At 34.0% G+C, this 14,122-nt stretch overlaps 1 protein-coding gene across 5 annotated transcripts in view; it reads right to left on the bottom strand.

Moving 5' to 3' along the window:
• The window catches only part of LOC115236899 (protein phosphatase Slingshot), a 167,458-nt gene that overhangs the window by 73,557 nt on the left and 79,779 nt on the right, over nt 1–14,122 (bottom strand). For all 5 annotated transcript variants that reach the window (XM_029809638.1, XM_029809658.1, XM_029809631.1 and 2 more), the window contains one exon: nt 9,734–9,893. In XM_029809638.1, coding sequence (XP_029665498.1) covers nt 9,734–9,893 — 160 coding nt within the window. The remainder of the gene's footprint in view (nt 1–9,733; nt 9,894–14,122) is intronic.

Below are 14,122 nucleotides of genomic sequence, written 5' to 3'. Positions count from 1 at the left end.
CACAGATACTCAAAAGAAATTATTATTAATTTTCTTAATTTTCTCTTTGGAATATTACAAAATATATATCCTATATATACCTTTGTTTAATCTCGTGAAATAAACTATCTAACAATTGAAGAATATAACTTCTGTACACATGGATAATAATCTACAACGAGCACAAACGAGATAAATTGTCATTACGTGACCGAATATAATGAAAATTCTCGCGAGTGATATTTTGACATGGGAATCATCGTAAAGCAGGAATTAACTGCGTAACCATAACCCTGGGCTAATTATTATTTTATTTAACCTAGAAACACCATAACGTCGCAAGTAACGGCAAATTATTCAAGTCTATTATACGCTAGTATAATATATTTCCCGTGCTTTTTATATACTGTTGCATTTATGACTCAATGGCAATTATCTTGAAACTACTTGAAATTAGCATAGTACGTAAATGAGTAATTACTTAATTTCTTCTCAAGAGAAAATGTATTATAATAATAATAATTGTCTTTGTTTAATATAACTTAATAATAATAAATATTTAACATAAAAATAAATTTGTGTTATCATTGAGATATGTCATTTCTTTCAACCCATAATATACTGACAAGAGCAATGTTGATAAAAGTAAGAAAAGAAAATAAAATTATATATTTAATTGTTGATTATACATAAAAAAGTGCTTAGAATCTTAGTGTTAATAATAGGAGTCAGCTACTTGTCTACATGCAACAGAAGCGTTCTCTTCTCGATGGTAACCTCATTGCCGTGGCAGTTACAATACCCGCGCAATCGACGATACGATTTACGAGGTCGACGGTCATGATGGTAACAATGTGCGATCCATAAAAGCGCCCACGTGTCCAGCGTTTCGCCAGCCATACTCTCGCTAGACCAGAGGAATCGCGCCGTCGTGATATTTACGACCTAAACGTACGCGCAACAACGTTGCTTAGCGGCTGCATCTGTTAGTTTGTCATTAATCCTACGAGACTCGCATTATGCCGACGGGATTCATTTATCTCTCTCGCAACGGATGACTGCAACGGGGTGTTTTATTTGGCGTAAAATTTTTTGCCACGGGCTTTTAACACGACGACCGACGACGTTTTTTACATTGCGAGATTCAGGAACGAGAGATAATCGCATTATGATAAAATATATTCTTACATTTCACATAAAAATTCCTGTTTACTGAGATAAAAAACGATTATTTATAACATTCTAAAAGTTCCAGCAACTTTTTTTCTAACATAAACCGAATCTCAAAACATTTGATTAACGGTATTAAAAAAAGAGGAATAAAAAAATGATTTAATAAATAACTGAAATGACAAAATTGTCTTAGTCAATGTGAAAGGAATAAACAGAAAGATATGATTCATAATAGATATCTTATAATATTATTCGTGAAATGTGTAAAGCTAGCGCCAGACTATGCGCGTATTCGCAATTCGTGATTCGTAATTCGCGGTTCGTGAACGGTATAAAGAAATCTGATTGGTTGAATTTAACGAATCTTTCATCCACACTATTCACGAATTATAAACGAATCGCAAATACGCGCATAGTCTGGAGCAAGCTTAACAGAGTGCAGTTGTTCATAATAATCTCCTTGAGTGTCGTATTCCGAAATGTCAGTATATTTCACGATTCTCACATAAAATGTAATTAACACGTTATCCCATATATTTCACATTTTATTGACCGCTTATTCGTACTTTCTTCAACAGCGACATTCGAGATTACGAGAATATTACGATCGGTTGGATTATTAACTGCGAGATTTACATCCCAACGAGAGAAAAGTGTTGAACCGGTTACGCAAACGTATAGCCGATCATGGATCTTTTCTTATTCATCGGACGCTCGTTTCATATCGCATGATTTGATTTTTCGTCATTCAAAACCGCAGAATGGCACGACGGTCGCGTATTCTTAACGATTTAAAGTTATGCTAACGACATAATAAACGAGAGATTTATCATTATGGCGATACTTTTTTGTATGGCGGAGGGGAAAACACAGATTACTGCAACACGTAATCAGCGACAAGTACGTAGTCGACGTACTTAGGAACGCTGGCGCAAATATCTTTTTGTTAACGATCGTCAATTAAGAATGTATGTGTCACATATGTCGAAACATTGACAAAAGCATGAAAATTTCGTAGATTGCTCTATTATTTCTTTTGAGTATCTGTGCAAAATCCGAGCATAATTCTCTTAATGGTTTGGAAATTATTTAAGTTTAAAATTAGTATTGATTCTTATGGAAAATCGCGTATTGTAGCACTTATTGACAAATTTAACAACAAAAAAACATTGCCAACGAAATAAAAATTTTCACATATGTTAAGAAAACTCTAGTAAATATATGTGCAAAACTTGATTTAGATTCACTTACACGTTTAAAAGTTACGCACTAAAAATTGGAGAAAAATATTCTCTCCCTCCCTCCCTCTCCCCTCTCTCCCTCCTACCCTCCCTCCCTCCCTACCTCTCCCTCTCTCTCTCCCTTCCTCCCTCTGCAAATTACTTTCTTTTCTTTTTTTTCCTTCCAGTTGATTTCAGGGAGTATTCACGAACAAAAGTTTTTGTCATTTAGGAAAAATATTAATTACGACTATTTTCTTTTACGAAGACATTAAAAACCATATTATTTTGTAATACTTTAATTTTTTTTATAATCCGGATTTATTTATTCGATTTTTCCAACAGTATAAACGTAAGAAATATGTTTTTATTATATTTTGACAATTTTTTGCTACTATTGTATAGCCAAAAACATCCTTAAGAGGATGCCGGATACCGACAGAATGCGAATATTAGTAGGATTGCAAAATATTTTTGTTGATTATAGATATCAACAAATCCTTTTCCATAATTAAAGTATACATAATAACGGAGTGCGGGGTTTATGATTTCATATGAAAAGTGAAAAAAAATTAAAAAATTACAGTTTTGTTATCGGCTTCTGCCGTCAACATTTACTTAATATAAAAAACCTGCAACCTGCACGTGCCTAACAAGTGAACTCCGCACTCGGCATTTTATCAAAGAGTATTAGTGAACTTCGAGAAGTGAGTTTAGAAGCTTTATAAAAAAGATTTTACTATGCAACATTTTGCACACCGAAATGTTTCTTACTAGGCTTTCAAATACATTTTCAAACGTTCACTTATATTCCTTCATGCATTTCCGAGTGGAGAGGTATCCTATTTTGCACGTACACACCGCAAAACCCTTATATTAAGCAAATATATAATTATTATGGCCGGTAAAACAGGACGGTCCGGCATCCTCTTAAACGGCGGTCAATTAAAAGCAGGCGAATGTAACAAAATATATAACAAATGCATATACACATGAAATATACAGGGTGTCTGATAATAATCGCCTCACCTATAATATGCAGATAGAGCGGGTTAAACCAAGTAGAAAAGTCTTCTACCGTGTTGCGATTTTCGCAATAATTAATGAGAAATTAATTAAAAAAGATCGGCCAATTCGCGCGAGTATTACCGCGCGATAAGAAAGAACGGCCTGATATGGGCAAGGAGGCCTGATATGGGACGGCATTGATATGTGGTTGCTAGGACGCGAGAATCCATCGTTATGTACCGCTCGTGCGTAACTGTTGTCATTTGTAGAGCACTCCTCCCAAAACTTTGTCGCGCGCCTACTTTTGGATTGTCTCTTTTCGCTGCGCGCTTATACTCGAGCGAATTGGTCGACCTTTTTTATTAATTTCTCAATAATTATTACAAAAAATTGCAAAATAGTAAAGGACTTTCCTGCTCGGTTTAACCCGCTCTACCTGCACATTGCAGGTGGGCGATTATTATCAGACACCCTGTATATATGTACAAATTTAATAAGATTGTTAATTGTAATCCTAAACTGTTGAGATCGCGATTATCTCAATATTTATTTCTTGCACAGCACGAATAATATTTTACATTAATTTTTTTTTTTTTTATATTCCTCCATGCATACTTAATCTTAATAATGTTATTATTATGAAGAATCAATTTCATTACTTTTATGTTAAAGCGCACGTATGTCCGCGCAGATTTATTCAACGCGATGAATATCTAAGAATCTTCGAAAATTTCCGTATAAATAAAAAAGGATATTTACCAATATCAGAATAATTTTAGAACTATATAAAAAGATCAATATTGTTTCAATATGAAAGTAGAACGGATGCCCCAAATTCAACGATAATGAGGCTTTTATTTATTTTCTCTCGTTGCTGTTCTCATTGATATCTATTTTTTCAGTAAACGTTTTACGCGATCGCACATCCGTTATTATGTATCGCTCTCGTGAGATTGACACGTCGCTACCACGTTTCCTCCATTTTCTTTTCGCTTGATCGAAAAAGGATGAACACAACGAGATGCTCTATCGACGAGCGAGACCACAATGCAGTCTGAGTCTTACACACATTCCCCCTGCGTTGCGCTCCCTATCTCATAATGCAATTTATACCGGTGATGTAAAGGTCAGAATCATGAGCTTGCGATTTTATCCGTCTCCTCCGTTCACGCGCGAATGTGACCAAGTGACTTCAGCTGCTCTCCGTAATTGCTTCTTTACCGCCAAGAAAAACGGATGTATACCATGTGTATCGAAGCTACTTTTAGATCACGTAAAAATATCCGCCGAACCGTCTCTGCATATCGCAATAAAGTTACGTTTTTATACGCATTATATCGCGTATAGCACATATATGGTATTTATACTTAATAAAGATGTGTGTTTGAATTTTTATCATATTCTCCGAAACTTTATTGCCGAACGTAGTCTTCCTAATTTATAACAAAAAAATCTAATAAAAAAAGTCTGTCAAATGCATCGAAAACACTCGATAAATATTAAAGATCCTTAAGGACGTTGTCATATGTCAAAACGATGACAAAAGCATGAATATTTCATAAACTGTTCTACTATTTCTTTTGAATATCTGTGCAAAACCTAAGCAAAATTCTTTTAACGGTTTGGAAATTATTTAAGTTTAAGTTACTATTGATTCTTATGGAAAATCACGTATTGTAATACTTATTGACAAATTTGACAGAAACTTTCTCGATTCGACACTTAATATGTCTAACTGAAATTATGAATCGCATGATTAAAATGCAGAGAATGCCGACTACCTTCGATCGCTCCCACCTGTGTGATGCGATTTCTTTCACTGCTAATCGATTCCAATAAGAAAAATACAATTCGACCTATCTTCGAATTTCCGCCATCAAGATCGATCAACAGGAAAACGAATCTTTACTTGCTCTTGACTTCGCTCAAGGATCAAAATCTGTCAAAGAAGACACCGCGAAATGGTAACGTCTCGCGTCTCTGTCCCCTACTCCTCGCGCTAAAGGAGAGCGAGCTGAAGTCGTTCTGAACCGGGTCAGGGTTCTCTTCTAACACGGCTTACTTTTTCTAGAGTTAGACTTGCCCCCAATCCAAAATGCTCCGTAGCTCGTGCCAAAGGTAAAGGTGAATTTTATATCGTTCACTTTTGACGGTCGATCATCTCGAATGCATCGTGTGAAGAGTGAAAGAAAATCGTGCAAACAATGTTCTAGCAAAAAGCATGATCATCCATGCTTGAACGATAAAAGAAGTACAGTTGTTCTCTACTTTCGCCCAAATTGGATGATCGTGCGAGATGAATCATGTTATATCCTGAGTGCTGGTGAGAGTGTTCGAAAGAAGGTTTCGTTTTATGTATATGGGCATAGATATTAAATGTATATTTATACATTATTTTCGCCCAAATTGGATGATCGTGCGAGATGAATCATGTTATATCCTGAGTGCTGGTGAGAGTGTTCGAAAGAAGGTTTTATTTATATGGGCATAGATATTAAATGTATATGTATACATTAAACGAGACAAATTAAGAGTGAAAACATAGAGGTATAGTATAGATAATTATAATTTCCGAGTGCAAAAAATATCTTATATAAAAAATTTTTCATGTTTATTACATAATCAAAAGTTAATATTTTTTCAATTTATTTATTTCATTTATTTGACTAGATTATTTCATTTTTTATACCACGGGACTCGTCATCAATATAAAGATATTGAACAATCCATATAATAACATATCTAAAAAAAAATGCTAATTTTATCTGACGGTATTCAGTTTTTCCGAAGAATTCATCTGGAATGACCAAACTCGGCATAGGAAAAAAAAAAAAAAAATCTAATTTGTGGAAAAATCGACTATCCTGTGTCTCTTCGGCGATTATCGACTCGCTTCTATTCGTAACGGCGAAACACGCGGCTATTGCCGCCTGTCTTTCTTTATTCACGCGCCGACCGGAAGCGCTCGTTGCTCATCGGCCGCGACCTCAAATGCGTCGCCTTCGCTCTGACGGCGACGACCCGCGCATGTGGGTCGCGCTTAGCCCACTTCGCGACAGTCCCGACAACCGCATCGAAATGGTCCCACGTGGAAAATTCCAAGTCGCAACGCGCGATCGCGCGGCAGACAATACGGAGCGCCTTCGAAGATCCTCGCAGCCGCGTCTCTTATCTCTTATCGAGTCCAAGATTTCGAATCGGATCACATCTAACAATAAGATGTCCCGTCATCAGTGATACGGCGAATTATTCATAGGATGCGCAACATGAGCACGCATAAATGATTCTAGATTCAAATGTCCCTTTCAAAATAAATAATATATAATATTAGCTAATTATTATATTCGTAATAATTAATTTTCAAAGCAAAATAAAAACGCGGATCGTAAGAACAACAGATTTACAGCATTAATATAATAGAGCAATAGCAGCAAGTTTCTATATTGTTCTAGCATTGCTAGAATTTATTTTAAATTACATTGTTATTTAAAATACCTTGATCCGCCACAAACAAATTTTTTGATTAATCTAGATTAATCTTTGTTAATTTGTACTTAAAGAAATATGGAGAAAAAAGGAGCTGTTTATTATATAATTGTTTGACATTTAAAATCAAATATATATCGCGAACTTTTATTAAATCAAAAAGATGATTTGATGTTCCGTCATCACTGATACGGCAAATTATTCATAGGATGCGCAACATGAGCACGCATAAAAGATTTTAAATTCAACTGTTCCCTCCGAATTAAATAATATATAATATTAGCTAATTATTATATTTGTAATAATTAATTTTCAAAGCAAAATAAAAACGCGGATCGTAAGAACAACAGATTTACAGCATTAATATAATAGAGCAATAGCAGCAAGTTTCTACATTGTTCTATCATTGTTTGAATTTATTTTAAATTAGATTATCATTTAAAATACCTTGATCCGCCACAAACTTTTTCATTAATCTAGAGTTAATTTAGACTTAAAAAAATATCTACGAAAAACAAAGCTGTTTATTATATAATTGTTTGGCATTTTAAGTCAAATATATATCGCAAACTATTTAAATCTCGAAGTTTTTATTAAATCAAAAGGAAGATTTGCACGAAGAATGTCTCGTATGTTACGTGAGAACGCATTGTGAAGACTCGCTGTTGGAAATATATTACTTAAGGATCTTCCCGACGGAAATATTATAGGCTGTGCGGAACTTCCTTGTATGGAGAAGAATAACTGCGAAATCGCTTCCGTGCAGTCCGTAAAGGAAATTAAGTCCCTGTCTTAGAGAAAGAAGTTCCGAGACTTTTAATTGCCAGACGCACGGAGAAAAGGTAAAGTGCATTAATTAATGCTGCGGTCATTAATTACGTAGCACACGCGTCATAGCTAACGTATATTGCACACAATACGGTCAGAACAACTAAAAATATCATATATATATATATATATATATATATGTTCTTTTTAAGAATCGACGGTTTCTGGCTGTTAAAATTCGCGCCGAGTCTATGAAAAATGCAATAATTTATATTTCTTAAGTCGATACAGGTCACAATATAAATTCATATTTTCTGTGTGCGATTTCAAAACACAAACTGATATTAAGAAACTTCTTTGGTTAAAGTGCTGAGAATAAAAAATAATGCGAGGCAAAAATTATATTTTGTAAAAAAAAACAAACTACAACTCTTTATCAATAATTTTATACTATATATGTTATTATTAATATTTAACTATATTTATAAAAAATATTCTTATGTTTTGTTTTATTTTAGGTGAGATCTATGATTCGCGATATATTTCAAGACAAAATTCTATTTATAATTTCGTATGGTATAATACAGAAAATATTTGTAAAGAGTAAAATATACACAAAGTACATATCAGGATATACACAGAGATTATGATATGACACATAAAATTATAAACGGAATTCTAATCGTCACGAAGCTAGTTTTACTTATTGTTAGTTTCTGTTCTCAGCATTTTAATTGTTATGCATGATAATGTATGTTTGTACGCGATAATGATATGAAGAGTTGGTTTGCGGAATCACGAATTGTCGGAGCACGTTTTTTTTTTTTTTTTTTCAAAATGAGCGACTGCTAACTTCCTTGTCAAGACGGCGCAACGGCAGGTAAATATATTTGCTTACTGTGTATTTACACGATCCTCCAACGAGTTCCACGGTTGAACAGAGAATAGTAAAGCCACGCTGTAATTCGAGTATTCTCGGAGTCGAGTCAGACGAGTGAAGGCAACGAGCTGCCAATTTCTCGAACGCGCAAATTAGGACCGCACAGTCCCGCGGTCTGTGTCTTAAAGAAACCGCGCCGAGACGTGATTCCGCGCGAGATTGTCCCGCAATCCTATCTACGAATCGCGCAATCGAGCTGCTTCGAACGGTGGAAACTCCGTGACGAGATATCGCCTTGCTACGTAATCATCGAAGTCGTTGCCAATTTCCAATTGCCAATTCGCGGAAACAAAAATATTTTTAGTATCAGCGTAAGTAGACTCGTGCTTTAAGGATGTATCTGTCAAAACATTGACAAATGCATGAAAATTTCGTAGACTGTTCTACTATTTCTTTTGAGTATCTATGCAAAACCTGAGCACAATTCTCTTAACGGTTTGGAAATTATTTAAGTTTAAAGCTAGTATTCATTCTTATAGAAAGTCGCCTATTGTAGCACTTATTGACAAAATTGACAAGGGAAAAATATTGCCAACAAAATAAAAATTTTCACGTATATTAAGAAAACTCTAATAAATATTTGTGCAAAATTTGATTTAGATTTAGATCCACTTATTCATTTAAAAGTTATTTACCAAAAATTGTAGAAAAATATTATCTCTCTCTCTCTCTCTCTCTCTCTCTGCAAATTATTCGTTTTTTTTGTTTCTTGCAGTTGATTTTAGGAGGCATTCATGATCAAAAGTTTTTGTCATAAATTTAAAAAAATATTAATTACAACTATTTTCTTTTACGACATTAAAAACTATATTATTTTGTGATAGTTTAATTCTTTTTACAATCCGGATTTATTTATTTGATTTTTCAAACAATATAAACGTAAGAAATGTTTTTTTTTAATTTTAACGTTTTTTTGCTACTATTGTATAGCCAAGACATCCTTAAATCATGCTCTCCTCTCCTTAAAAATCTTCACAAAATTTACATATAAAGTCGATAATTTCCGTCGTATAAAGATAAAGCGATTGTTGCGCAATTGAGAGACAAAATAAAATAATTTTATGATATAAAATGTATACCGCGAAAATTATGCGTAGAGCTCTTTTAAATAAAAAGATCCTTATTGTGTCTTATTTACAAAAATATTTTTTGTACTTACCATCTTCAAAGTCTCTTCAGGCCTTAACAGGTAAAACATGGACTGTAGGTGCTGCTGGATATCGCATCCTGCCGCTGAGACTCGCCTCGAAGGACGAGCCCTTTCGTTCGGCGGTAAAACCAGAGCAGCGCCTTTTCCCGCGAAGTAACATTCGCTCAGACTGTAAATATAACAAAAAATAATATTTTAATAATCAAATTATTTTGGTGATTCAACCGCAATCAAAGTCATATGCAATAATTATAACTGATGTAAAACTACATTTATCTTGTAATTTAAAAATTATAATCGAGACGCATATTGTATATTTCGAATATAATTGTTCGCTTATATATCAATAATTCGACTTTTATTAACTCTGTCATCGAGAAAAAAATATACATTGATAAATCCAAATAATATTCGACGTTATCGATGTGCAGAAAGCGTCAGATACAAACATACATAACATAACGATATTAAAATATTAAAATATTTCTGTTAATGAATTTATTGTTAAACCAGTTTTTTTAAGCATCTGTAGAGCGTATCATAATTGAAACTTTTTTCTAACTTATTATAAATCAGACTATAGTATTTAATCCCAATAAATTTAACAAGATTTAAAATATATTTAGTAGTTTCAAAAATCTCTCTATATAGTACTAATTTTCAATCCGTGTAAGTAAATCTTAATATTTTTGAGTGAATCATCGCGCTTTATCTTGATGCGATAAGAATACACACACACACGCATGCATGCACACGCACACACACAGCGTCCCTTTATCTAAAGTTGGTGAGAAATACTAAAGTTCAGCTTAAAAAACAAAAACAGATACGCGTCGGTTAGACAAGGAGTAAACGAGAATTTTGATGCAGTTTGATACTTCTAGACAGCTGTCGATTTTAATCTTTGACATCAAGATAATAAACGCTAATCGATTTACTCGTGTGCTCAGCTGGTTTCACGGCCGTTGCAATCAACAACTCGCGATGGACTATCTAGTTCATTAATTAACGCTGCTACCAATACAATAGTATGATCGACGAAATTATGATCGACAAATGTATTATCGAAACATTCACTCGAACTGAAATGAAGCATAAAATATTGACGACTACAATCTTTTTTATTTTTAATTGTCTCACGATCAAAAACAGTTCGTGCTTCGAAACACATTTCGAGTTAAATTACTGCCTCATTAAATCAATAAACGCATCGTTAAAGATAAGATATATTTTAAAAGCGTCTTGAATACAGCACAGTAAAGTCAATTTGATCTTTTCTGTGTCATATCTGTGATTATTAACATTGACCAACATTGTCGTCAATTAACTCATCTTAATTGCGGTGTGCTTATTTATAATACAATTAAATATAATTATTTACGTGAATCGTCTGCGGAAAAATGCATTTGCGGCGCGATTCACGCTTCACCTACCTACATCAACATGTTCCCATTATATTTTATTCCGCGCTTCATCATTATCGTCGAGCAATTGCCCTTTTGATGGCTTCGTGTAATCAAACGAGGCTTTTCTTTTTACGCACGCACGTATAGTTTCAACCACGATGACCGCGCGTCTAAATCACGTATGCGAGTCGCGATTATGCCGGCGATGCCATTTTCTCATGGTAAGTAAACCGTCACATTCTCATATGACAATGACCAGCTGACCAGACAATGTACGCGCACGCGCGCACACACACATACGTGCAATTTGGAATATACGCGAACTTCCGCTATCGCACGTCTACAGTAAAAAGTTTCTTCGCTGAAACTTTACCACGGAATGAGAATACACACAAACGTATTTACATCGTTCATATGGTAGATATTTACTATACAACATGTGAATAATTCTCTTCATTGTCGCACGTAACGTGTTACATTAGAATGTTTACATTTTGTAACAGATCCTATTAACTTTATCACTGCTGATATTAAATAATTACGAGGTATAAAAAATTGTGGGTGGAGTTCCGAATAGGTGAACCCTCCGATTTTTTTGAAACTACACTATTTTTTGTATTTTTGAACGCTGATTATGAATATGATAATGAAAATTTGTGTCAAAAAAATCGGAGGGTTCACCTATTCGGAACTTTATCCAAAATTGTTAATTAAAAATGTCTAATAACACTGTTCAACACCAAGTTTGCCTTAAGTTTTATCAGATCATTTCTGGTAAATTTTTTAGCGCTGATTATGAATCTAGCCGTATCATGTCAAGTTTTTGAGAAAACCTCAGTCAAAGTTGCTAAAATAGGCGTTTTTAATACTTTTGCGTGAGTTATATCTTTCGATGAGGATGTACTCCAGAAAGCAGCGACAGCTCAAAATGAAGCTCAAAACTTATACTTTATGATAGAAATGCCAGAGGTTCCAAGCAGAAAAGGTTTTCCTGAAAAAAAAAGGTTGAAACATAAGAAATATCTAGCGCGGTGTCCCTCAGTCATACGTCTCTTCAATCGTCCGTTGCTAAAATTAAAAAAAAAAAATCATTCTGATCATGAAAGTCGGTATGTATACGGTTGCCTGATCACTCATCACGAATTATGTGCTGAAATTTCAACATTAAAAATGAAGGATTCAAAATGGCGGATCAAATTTTTGAAAAATCATTCAAATCATGGAAGTGGATATGTGTTTTTGTGGTAGCTTTTAAAAAACAAAATTAGAGTAGTTTTCGTCACTAGTATTTTAGTGATGGACAATTGGAGACGTATGACTGGGGGACACTAGAATAAATGATGTTTCTTATGTTTCGACCACTTTTTTCAGGGAAATCTTTCTTGCCTGGGTCTTTTGGCATTTTTATCATAAATAATATAAGTCTTGAGCTACATTTTGAGCTATCGCTGCTTTTTGGAGTATATCCCCATCAATAGATATAACTTACGCAAAAATATCAAAAACGCCTATTTTAGCAACTTTGACTGAAAACTTTGTTCTCAAAAATTTGACGTGATACGCCATTTTTACGGTTAGATTCGTAATCAGCGCTAAAAAATCTACCAAAAATGACTCGATAGAACTTAAGACAAAAAAAGGTCTTATTTTGTCGAACAATGTAATTGAAATTGATTAAGTGATTCATTCAAGTAATATTTATTAATGTTCACTAATCTCTCAATGTTGTACATCAAAATTTTCCAGAAGTTTGCTTTATTTATGAATATTACTTCTTAATTTAAACTAGACTGAAATGAAACAATCAATAAAGTTATCACGATTACGTCTCAGATCAGATCGAAATCGTAAATGTACTACATCGATGATGATCACGACGAAAACGACGATGACGAACGTGCAAATTTAAGCCGGGAAACCAAAGTGAAAATCTATCATCATCAAAATCGATGTATTGATCCTCAATGCCTCTCTGTAATTGCGTTATCGAGAGCCACGACGGTAACTCTCACACGACTGGATTACCTTACCGTGACGCGGCTCAATTACACACACGAGCTTATTAACAAATTAGGCCAAGAAAGCCAATCTCACTCGACATTCTCTTAATATTCACTATAAAGCGATCAAGTTTGGCCTTCTGATCATTAATCAAACTGATATAAGTCTCGCACACTCTATATACAAATTAAATTATCATGTATGGTATACAGAATGTCACATAATTGAAGGCGATCCACAGAAAAAAAAAAAACGTTAAAAAAATAAATATCGGTTATTCTTGTTTTTATTATATTACTAAATAAAAAAAAGTATTATTTTACTAAATAAAAAAATTACTTAAATTTTTCATTTACGTTTTCGTTATATAACTTTTTTAAAGAAATCATATATTTATATTTGTCTTACTATATAAAAAATTTAGTATATTGAATGCTCTGGTCCCTCTTTCCGCAGACGAACATGTAACACAATTCGACCTTCGCAAATCTAATTATAGTCGAGTTGAATTATGCCAGAATTCGAGAGAATTGCTGCTTTCCTGTTCTTTAACATCTCCAAGAAGGAAATCAACCGCGATAAATATGATTTTCCCTACTTTTAGCAATAAACAATTTCAATAAAAGGTCGTGTGACTTTCTAATGATATTATAATGATAATTAAATGGCATATCATTTATTTGATGTTTTTATAATAGTTATCAATTTTATCCCTTTAAAAATTATCACGGGTCTATTCCATTGTCGGTCAATTACTCCGATCGACCTTAATACGAAAGAAGAAGCTTCGAGAGCCAAGTTGGCGATGCACGATCGTCTTGTGCACTCCACACCGCGTTTGTATATATGCATAAGTAAGCGGGCGAGCAATTCGCAGAACATTAAATGCAGCGAGCGTAAGACGCGCGAAGAGACACAGCTGTGTCGTAAACGTAGTTGACAATATATTTTACAACGGCATCTCTGCGTTTTTCTTTCTCTCTTTTTTTTT

This window comes from Formica exsecta, unplaced genomic scaffold (assembly GCF_003651465.1).
Source record: "Formica exsecta isolate Colony F162 unplaced genomic scaffold, ASM365146v1 scaffold113, whole genome shotgun sequence".
In the NCBI taxonomy this organism is placed as follows: domain Eukaryota; kingdom Metazoa; phylum Arthropoda; class Insecta; order Hymenoptera; family Formicidae; genus Formica; species Formica exsecta.
This window is presented reverse-complemented; position numbering and strand designations above follow the sequence as displayed.